The 10,637-nt window shown below is 43.6% G+C and overlaps 1 protein-coding gene across 1 annotated transcript in view; it reads right to left on the bottom strand.

The window, feature by feature from the left end:
* Positions 1 to 7,322: 7,322 nt before the first annotated feature.
* The window catches only part of SMC5 (structural maintenance of chromosomes 5), a 91,397-nt gene continuing 88,082 nt past the window's right edge, over positions 7,323 to 10,637 (bottom strand). The window contains exon 25 of the mRNA XM_004713826.4: positions 7,323 to 9,685. Within this exon, the coding sequence (XP_004713883.1) occupies positions 9,542 to 9,685 (144 nt within the window). The 3' untranslated portion in view covers positions 7,323 to 9,541. The remainder of the gene's footprint in view (positions 9,686 to 10,637) is intronic.

Raw genomic sequence — 10,637 nt, 5'->3', positions numbered from 1 at the left:
TAACACCAGAAAGAGGCTTTGCTAACTAGCACAGGAAGGCAAGAAATGGGTTTTTATTTAATTGATGGCTAGTAATTAGCAAGATGTTAAAAATGTCTTCTCGCTGAGAAAGGTTATTGATGGCATGTATTGACAGACTACAATGTTTTAGGTACTCTGTTGTCTCATGAACCAGGGAAGCTCGCAAGGACAATGGCGGGGTTTCACAGAGTTGGAACCCCTGAACCCCTAACAGTGGGCGACCAGTGATAGGATCCAAGATTTCTGGTTACTTGATGTCCACTTAAAGGACAACAGAATGCTGCTTCCGGGACGTTATCACATCAGGAATGTTTCATGCAGTGTGGTCCAATCACTCACATGGACAGAGTTAGAAGTTTATCATACTTACAAATTATATTAGGGGGACAGCGTTGTATTTGCTTGTAATAAGTCCTTAGCCAACATCCAAAGGAGTGGCAGAACTTAGTGTAAGACTTACTTTCATGGTAGCCTCTTAACTAGGTTGTGAGAAAATGGCTCACTCTCATCCACATGAAATGTGTTATTTTTTACCACCAAAAACCCAAATAGTTGTGCATGGCCAAATTGTCTTAGATCAGTTGACAATAATTGGATGTATTCTGCTAATGAGGAAAAACACTTTCACACTCCCAATACAACACCCTTAGGACAGCTTGCCTACATCTTCTGGACCTAATATGCATACTTTTAGGAACCCTTACCAGGTCCCAGGTAGATCCCATTAATTCCAAGTTTCTGGAGGGTAGACTCACAGGAAGGCCTTTTTTTTTTTAATTGCCTGTAGTATGTAGTATAGTGCGTCACTCACACATCATGTAAATAAGAATCAACAGACTGAATAATGTATAAAACTGTATTCAAACCAATGTCTGAGTTGGGAGAAAGAACATTCATTCATTTTGAGCTACTATTACTGAACGCTGTCTGCTAAGTACGTTTCTAGGATCTGCAAAATCAGCAGTAACTTCAGGTCTCTGCCTTTGGAGAACTCTTATTCCGGCTGAGGAAACAACAAGTGTTTAAGTCATGATCAGTTGGAATAAACAGATCACAATGATATACACATAACCTGGGATCTACATATGTCCCTGGGAGATGGACAACAGAAAAGTGGGTGAAGGGAGACATCGGTCAGTGTAAGACATGGAAAAAAAATGATAAATGATCAAAGGTTCGTGAGGGAGCGAGGGTGGGGGAGGAAAGGGGGAAAATGAGGAGCTGATACCAAGGGCTCAAGAAGAAAGAAAATGTTTTTAAAATGATGAAGGCAACATATGTACAAATGCCCTTGATGCAGTGGGTGTATGTATGAATTGTGATAAGAACTGTATGAGCCCCCGATAAAATGATTTTTTTTAAAATTCTAAGAAGCAAAAACTCCAGCAGACGAGCCGAGTCTCCCAGGGGTAGGGTTCCGAATGGAGTTACCAGGGGGTGAAGCCTGAACCAAGCATGCAGCCCATATGGGTCTTTGAACCTGTGTGACCAGCTCGGGATTCCAGACTCACTGGCTCGTAACAACACCGGAAACCTACCCAGTCTCTTTGGAAAGCATTCCCGACAGGCCTTTGAGTGATAGGTTTTCTTGAGGCCCTCCAAAGGACAGTCAGTCCCAGCTAGACCAGGCCAGGCAACTACCCTTCTGGACAAGAGCAGGAGTGTGTGTGTCTCTTACCCTGCCAGTTCACGCTCCTCACAGGGATGGTGATGTGCTTCGCTTGCTCCTTCCTCCCTGCCTGCTGGTTTCGATGCAGACATGTTGCACCTTACACCGTGCAGAGGAACCAGAGATTCCAGGGGATGGCAGAGCAGCAAACAGGACCAGCAGAGTTCGTATTTCCCTTCTAGACTTTTATGCGGTTGAGATAAAGGTCTATCTTATAAGTTATCAAATGGGTCTTTGTTAACAGCAGAAGAAAGTGTACCCTCGAATCCAGGATGTCTTGGAGAAGTAATGTCTTATTCGCAGGAAAAGAAATTATGTTATTAGGAGCGGGTTGATGGAACATCTCTACCAATTCAAAAGGCAAGGTATCCCAAGTGCAGGGTAGCAGCGTGGTCTTTTGGAAAACACATCGGACCTGGTTCTCAATGTCACCTCTGCCATTTACCAATAGCTAAACTTGGAGAAGTTGGAACACTGTATGTTGCATATGACAAATGATATGGATAAATATTTATGAAGTATAAAAATGAGATATAAAACATTTACTATTTAGGACATATATATTTTAAATTGAAGGGGGAAATCCATGTGGATTAAGCCCCTGGTGAATTCCCTCTGACCATGGACCAGGGATGTGAGTAGTCTTACTAACATGCAGACTGCATTGGGGAGTGGGTTGTTGCTGATGCACGTAGGTTAAAACTTAGCACCTTATCATTTGATCTCCCTATGATCCATTTACATTTGTTGTAGTTTTTAGTATTTTCTGCTCTCTTTTTGATTAAGGTGTTTACCTAATTTATTTGGTTATTCTTGTGGTTGGTTTTTAATGTGTTTTGGTATATGAAACCCAGGATAGGTAACTGGATTAATGGCTACTTGGGGTTTTGGCAAAGGAGGTTAGGGGGAAATGAGGAGCTAATAATGACGAGTACAAGAATGAAGACAATGTCCTAAGACTGATTGTGGTGATGATTGTACAACTCTTCTTGATGCGAATGAACTATTGAATTGTATGATATATAAACTGTCAAAGTACGGTGTCCAGTTTACACATTTAGGAATATCAGGGTTTGTCTTAATCATGCAAGTAATTGTTTTCTGTTATTTATGACAGCGAAAAACATCACCGAGGGCAATAAAGCTAACCCATGTCGTTAGGTGCCTCCAGGCAGCTCTAACGCAGAGGCCCTGTGTACACTGTCCGGTCTTGTGTCTCCTCCTATTGCAGCCACATGTCCATCTCTCACTGACATCTCCTCTAGTTTACTGCCCTCCGCTTTACCACGCAGGAGAGTCTGTCCTTTCTTTTTAACACTTTTATTAGCACTTCAGCCATGTCATACAATTCAATAACTCAATCCTACCAAGCAGAGCTGTATCGTTATCACCACATTCATAGAGAACATCAATACTTTGTCCAATGGCATGAAATTTAAGATCCTGTTGCTAAGAGTTTTTGAGTTGAGGTCAGTAGAGCTTCAGTCCATGAGTTGTTGCTTTGTACACACGGATTCTTAATATAAACTGAGCTGTTTATGTTGAACATGGAAATTGGTAGTAGAAAATTCCCTGTGTTAATTCTTCCAGGTGTAAATTCTTGCCTATAGATGAAAACCTGTCATACTGCTGCAAGGGGAGCATTGATAGTAAACATATGGTGATTCTGGATCCCCTTTCATTGGACACCCACTCAGCCAGGGGTCCCACCTACGGTCCAATGACCCCCATTTGCAGTCTTGGGGTGGTCCTTCCTTTGCTTCCTTCCGATGAGGGTATTTCAGTCCTAAGTCCAACGGTGCAGATAGTCTTGAGACAGGACCCAGTTCATTCAGCCAGGCTTCTACGTGGAGTTCTCCTGGTGTGGCCCTCAGGGGAATGCTAGGTTGCTTGGAAGGCCAATGTCCAAGGTCATCACAGGGCTTACTTCATGGCGTGGTTCACCAAGGGGTGGGTAGAAACAGATTTGTAGTGTCTACCCAGGATCATTGTTCCCTTAGGTTCTTGTTGTTCAGCACCCCTTCCTGATTGGAGGTTGCTCCTCCCCATTTACCCATCATACTCGCCAAGAGAAATCTCACTGCCTCCTCTGAAATGTAGATGGTTCCCTCCCTGATCTGAACTTGATTTTGCAGTAAAGTTCTCCTCTCATTCCTGTGGAGGGCCTCTTGGTTTGTCCACCATGCCCTTCTCCAGGGATTGGTTCCCCCGATGACGCGTCCAAAGGATGTGAAGTGAAGCCTGCCATCCTCACTGGTCAGAAGCATCCTGGCTGGACTCCCCCTAAGACGGAGTCTTCTGGCAGTACATGGCACTTCCAGTATGCTCCACCAACATCGAAATTCAAATCATCAATGTTTCGGGCTTCCTTAATCATTGCCCAGCTTTCACATGTGATGTATGAAGCAACGGAAAACTCCCAGGCTTGTCAGGTGCACCGTACATCATCAGACACATCTGTGTTCTCTAATGCCGTAAACAGGGTCTGTTATTCTGTGATAACCTGCTTGGTACTGAGCTGTGGTGTAAGCAGAATTCTCCCTGCATGGTAAATTGGAACAACTTTTATCCTCCAACGGGCAAACACTGGAGGCACACAAAAGGAGGTGATGTGGGCATTAATGACTTATAAACACCAAGGGACCAACATCAGCTGCTGAAAGTCCGACGAATGGGAAATTGAGCCTTCTGACGTATGCTTTATTTGCTCCTGTGCCTCACAGTGGGGTCACTGGAGAGGAGGAGGACCCCACACCCGCCACAGAGCCCGTCAGCTCTTTTTCCCTTTCTGTAGTCTTTACCCTAAACCTGAAAGAAAACGTTCAACCAACTTTTGAAATACTTTCTGCAGTATCTTTTTAAATATTTAATTTACTCTTTTTGTTGTTTGCTCCTGGACTTAAAAGTTGGGGCAATTCACAGGGTGGGTTTGCATGATGAGGGAACTGACGATTTACACTGGGGTGAATATGATGGTATGTTACTTAATGTGAACAAGGGCACAAAAATGAAAATGATTTTCAAGAGAGTTGAAACACTGTATTTGGTTAAACTTGTGTATTTGTTCAATGAAGACTGCACTTAAAAAAAAATGAAGAATACGCTACAAAGATCACTGAAGCTAAATGAAAATATAAAGGCACTTTAAAGCAACGCATGCCACCTTGGTGACGCAGCAGTCAGAACACTAGGCTGCTGCAGCGGAGGCATTGAGCCCGCTGTCTTGGGGGAGAACAACGTGCGAGCAGACGGCACCGGATGCCAAGGACGCTTTCCTCCTCTTAAGAGGCCTGGGGGGCAGTGGGCTCACACCGGGCTGTGACCACATGGTCAGCAGTTTGAAACCATCCCTGGCTCCTTGGGAGCTTTTTATTCCCATCAAGGTTAGTCTCGGGAATGCACAGGGGTGCCACTATGAGTTGGGACTGACTCGGCGGCAGCAGGTTTGGTTCTTGGTTTAGTCACTGGGAGTCCTGGTGGGGGGTGGTGGGAATGAATGCATTGGGCTACTCACCGTTGGGGTCAGCAGCTGGGCTTTCGACTCCTGCAGTCTCAGAGTGCCCCCAAGGCATTCAACCAGGTCTGTCCTAGAGAAGGGCACTAGGAATCGGCATTGACTCCATGGCAGTGGGTTTTATTTTCTTACGAGGGTCATTATGAGTCGACTTTATGACATTGGGTTTTGGTTTTTTGAACATCTAACAAGCATTGGCAGCTTGTCCCAAATTGTGGGAGGAAGTCAGATCCTTGCTGCCAGACTGCTGTCTCATCCCACCACAGGGGTGGGCCTGCTCCCTGCTGCTGGGGACAATGGGCAGGCTCCTGTGGGCAGAGTTCGCATCCTACTGATAATGGTCTCTTATCAGTTGGGCCAGGGACAGGCCAAACCGGCTGTCCCTCCTTTTCCTATTGCATGTATGCCTCTAGACCACCCCATTACTGTGTAACCTATGGTGCAGCCCCTCCTGTGACATATGTCTCTACCTGTAATTAGTGGGCTGGCATGCCCCCAAAAGGTATATAGGCATGGGTCAGCAATATAGATCTCTCGGACTCCGACTCTGATCTCCCCTCCTTGCTGCTCACTCCCTGGTCACTCCCCTCTCCCTTGCCCTCCTTCCCTTCCCCCTCTCCACCATGGACCACCAAGCTGGGCTGAGGTGAGCAATGCTACTATGTAATATGTCTGACTGTACTATTGTATTCTCTCTCATGCTCTCGATGACTTTAATATAATGTTTATATATCTCAACCGTACAATTGTGCATTACTGAGCCCAGAAGCAGTATTACTGAACCAGTGTCATTTTTAATTTAATACTACACCAAATCTTCCTTTTCCACCTCCTTTTCCCTCCTGGTAGCCCGTCCTGTCACCTTGACTGCTCCAAATGTGTGGGACTAAATGCTAGCGGGTAAGCATTCTTGAGAGGCGGACTAAAGAGAAATCAGTGTACTGACTAAAAGGAGTCAGATAGGGCCATAAAACGTGTTGAGAATACCTTTCAGGTGTTTCTAACCCACCTAAAAATAGCCAACCCTGTTCGGTTTCTCGGATAAAGCGGGGGCTATTTTTGGGTGGCTCTCAGCCTCTCCTCGCCCCCTTAGCACAGTGGTTAGATGGAAGCTAGGCCAAATTACCCTGCTTTCCCTTTGGAGTTAAAGTTGGCTTATTTGGAAGTAGTGATTCTTCCGGCGATTTAATAAAGTCCCGATTTTTGGAAAGAATGCACGAGAAGCTAGGGTATACGGTTTGTGGCTGCCATGTGGCTATCTCGCCAGGATATGAGTTTTATCGATGGTGTCCCGCTTTACCAATGTTAAAATCTGGTCACCTTAAGCAATGAGCAAATTGTTTTTTTGGGGGGAAATAATTAAACCCCACACCTACTTGTCCCCTAGGAATAAAAAATGAGAACAGAATCAAACCTCTCAAATGTGCACATTCCACTCATTATACTACTTGTCTGAGTACAAAGTAAAGAGATGTAGTGGAATGCTTTGTATAACTTTTTTTTTCTTTCCAAAATTGAAAATCTGCGGGGAGAAGTAAACATGTAAGGGCCTAACAGGCTCTCAGTCTCAATCTTTTCAACCCATGAAGCAGTGCTTCCTCGCGTTCCGAGTGGAGAAACTGAGTTAAGCAGCTCATTAAAAAGCAAGTAACAGTGTCAGCCTGGATTACAAAACACATGATTTGTTTCTACTTCCTTTTTAATTACTTTAGATGGTAGTTTAATGTAAGAAATACACCAGGCATGTTTAATGGGTAATTTGTGTGTGGGTGGGTGGGGAACAAATCTATGGTTTGGATCAAAAGGTACATTTTTTTTGATACTTTTAAGCCAAGCTGCTACTAGGGAGGCCTTGCAGTGCGGCAGCTTGCCTAGCAGCCGTTTGGCTTCACCTTTACCCACGTGTTCTTTGCTTCTCTCAGACGAATGTCCTTGCAGGGAGGCAAAGGACTACATTTTCTATCCTTCTGAACACTGGTAAACTGCTGAGCACTGTTCTGCAAATGCTGGCCACTTCAGAGACGTGCCCCTCCCACAAGTCTGAGAGAGAGAGAGAGAGACTCCTGTGCAGGTTGAGAGTGTGAAAACCGTTCTCATTTAAAACAATCCACAACAAACTCTATGAAAAATAGGTGTTTATTAGGAACAAAGCAGCATTTCCCACTTTCTGTCAGTCACACACAGGCTGACCGCACACGCACACTGGCACACCGGGAACAGGCAGGACGGACGTACAGTTCACAGACTCGGGTCCGTATTCCAGAGAAAACAGCACGTGTCCAAAAGACGATGGAAAGCAGCGGGCATTCCCTTGTACTTGCAATACTGAAACCCTCAGCAAGGGCCTCCTCCCTTAGGCAAGCAATCAAGAATTAGTCATCAAAACACTTGTCACCGTAAAGTCTTAAGTACCATTTTATCCATCAAATCAGACTTTTACTTGGCGTGTTTTACAAAGTGTATTTAATTAAAACTTAACCTCTGCAGAGTACATGTATGTAAAATTTTATGTGTCTGAGACTATACTGTATTAGACTGGTCACTCGTAATTGTTTAATGTTAAAATAATACATAATTTATCCTTCATAGCCCAAAATTCAATGTAAAACCAAATATTAACTGTTCAGCAGAGAAATGTAAATGCTTACAAAGTATGGACTAACCATTTGCATATGTAAATTAAAACATAATTGACTTTTTTTCCCTTTCAAAAATTTCGTATCTTCAAGCTTTTCCTCTACATTAATATTCATTTTCCAAGGACAAGATGATTGGCATTAACTTAACTCAATAAACAAACTACACCAAGAGTGGTAGAGATACTTTGGTGGAAAACGAAGTATTTAACAGTAAAAACATTTGGTAACAATATCTGCTTAATAATATGCTACCAAGCTTTTCAGTGTTGATATGACTTGTTTACACTAGTAAAAATGTTATTTTAAAATATTTTCATAGTTTGGACTTAGTTTAAAAAGAGAAGGCCGTTTCTTTCAAACTTTGTCCATAGAGGAAAAAGAGAAGACCTTTCTGAAGAGAAGGGGGCTGAGAACATAAACTTAAGGTTTATTACTTTGGGATCTATTAAGAATATAAATTTCAATGGCTATTTAGGAATATGCAAAACCCAAACAGAGTACAATTCTTCTGATTCATTTGGGCTAGGAAGTAAAAAACAAGCAAACAAACAAACAACTTGTCGTTACCAGTACAGATCCAATTCACTGTTCACAGACATATCCCTGAACTCTCCTATTATCTCACAAGATTTCTTTGTTGACAGAACAGAATTTGGCACTCCTAAACTCAGAAATAAAGAAGGGGTTTTCTCATCTAATTCTTTCACACTGAAAAAAATCCCAGTGTAAACAGGATTTAAGACCAGGTGGCAGCCTAACACTGTAAGGAGCCCACAAGTTTTACATTCCAAGTCCGTTATGGTTTGAAACAAAGCAATACTTTCCCTTCACTCTTTACTTAACACTGAGATTTCAAATATAAATTGTAGAAACCAGTATATGAAATCTTCAGAAAAATCTTACTAAAAATAATTATAAAAGTGTGTTAGAAATTTAAGATGTAAAATAGAATTGACTTTAAAAGAAAACCCACAGTTTACAAGGAGGGGTTTTCTTTAAAAACCTCCGTCACCGGCTTCTGTTCTGCGTATCTTTGGGTTGCAGGTTACAGCTTCCGTGCCCACCTGGCGGTGCTCCAGAGACAGCCAGCTACCTTCTCTGACCCCGCGGCTCTTCTACCACTGAACTGCCCGCACAACGCTAGCATCAAGCTTCACAAAACATTTGCTCAAGGTCCATAAAATTCTGCTGTCTAGTGCAGATAAACACATTTTTTAATAGGAATGAATAGTTTTATCATAAATTATGATTAGACATTTAAGATTAAGAATTTCCTTAGCAATCTTTAAAAGATTAAATCCACACTGGGAGAAAACGAGGACTGCCTCCAGAGCCATCTTTATACTCTGTAGTTGTAAGTGGCTCTGCAATGAAAGCCCAGGGTCGTCTCAGCGACCCAGATGGCGGGGACCCCCTGGCACGGCACCTTTCATTCACACAGGAGCCCAGACTCGGGGTTACTGTGCTGAAGACCCAGGTCAACTGTGACCGAGGACTTGGTTTCACTACCAGATGATTCCAGAGAAATGTTACTATGGTCTCTGTTTCGTCAACCTGTTTAACAGCAGGTTTCCAAAAATAACCCATCTTTCTTTCAGTTGTAATGAAAATCCTAGCTTTTATTCGCTTGCGCTGTACTTAAGAACAGATTTTCCCACACAACATTTCCCACTGTCCCCACCCCCACCCCCCGGACTTCTATTGAGAAGGCTGAGTGAACGTAATCCGGCGTCGCCGCCTCTGGAACGCCTTGAGATTCCACCTGCTGGGCTCCAGCATGTGAGGCCCGTTGTAGACAAATAGCACGGTCATGTTCTCAGAATAAGGGAGGTTTTGCAGGAGCTGTAGGTGTTGTAAGAGACAAACGGCCACATTTTAAGCAGTGATCTCAACATTACGTGCATATAATCACATATATTATTTCAAACGAATGGAACTCTTATGCTGCTCTCACACACGATGCCAGACTGGAAGGATTATGGGAATGAACACAGCTGATCCCTAAGGATACACTTGGGAGCCTCGAGACCCAACGGTCAGTTGGGATCATCTAACTTCCTAGGTAAGACTGGCGGAAAGTATATGCTCCAGAACTTCCCCAGAACCAACACTCCTCCTCCTCATCCATGTACTTCTTTAGCCACCGCTGTTATCGGGCACTGCAACAGACCGGAACCCCCAATAAGTACAACAGGGGAGTGTGGTTTACAGGCCAAGGTATTTGGTAAGCAATGGCTATTAAGAGATGGTTGCAAAAAAGAACTATTACTAATGAATAAAACTTGAACTTAGGGTGAACTCTGCAATTAAGTTTTTCATGGACACTTAATTGCTACTGTTCCGAGTCAATTCTGCCTCCATGTGAACCTGCCGGAGGCTAGAACTGCTGTGTGGCGTTTCTACGACTGTAAGCCCTACAGGCATGGGACATCTTCATCTTCCGCCCATGCGCGGCTGGTAGGCTTGGACCACAACCATCTGTCAGCAGGCCAATGCCTAATCCGCAGCGCCACCCTGGTCTGACTATACTAATTCACGAGGAGGCTCTGAAAGTTTTTGGGAAAATTCCATCATCCCACAGACTTTTTGAGAAGGTGCCCTCTCTTACTACATTTTTATTTGACTGATTTTATAATTTATGCATAGTACTTGACTGTGACAGAAACGATTTCCTATCACAATGTTCTAACATGAAATATCCCTTATAAAATCATTCTGAGTTTGTCAGTGTCCATCAGAGGGTAGTGGATGTTGGGGGCTGTCGGTTTTCTCTGGGCCAGGGCAGCGGCAGTGG

The sequence above is a fragment of the Echinops telfairi genome, unplaced genomic scaffold (genome assembly GCF_000313985.2).
Source record: "Echinops telfairi isolate 266 unplaced genomic scaffold, ASM31398v2 ScPeMD7_22;HRSCAF=79, whole genome shotgun sequence".
NCBI classification, from domain to species: Eukaryota; Metazoa; Chordata; class Mammalia; order Afrosoricida; family Tenrecidae; genus Echinops; species Echinops telfairi.
Note: the sequence above shows the minus strand (reverse complement) of the source record. Positions and strands in the feature narration are given on the sequence as shown.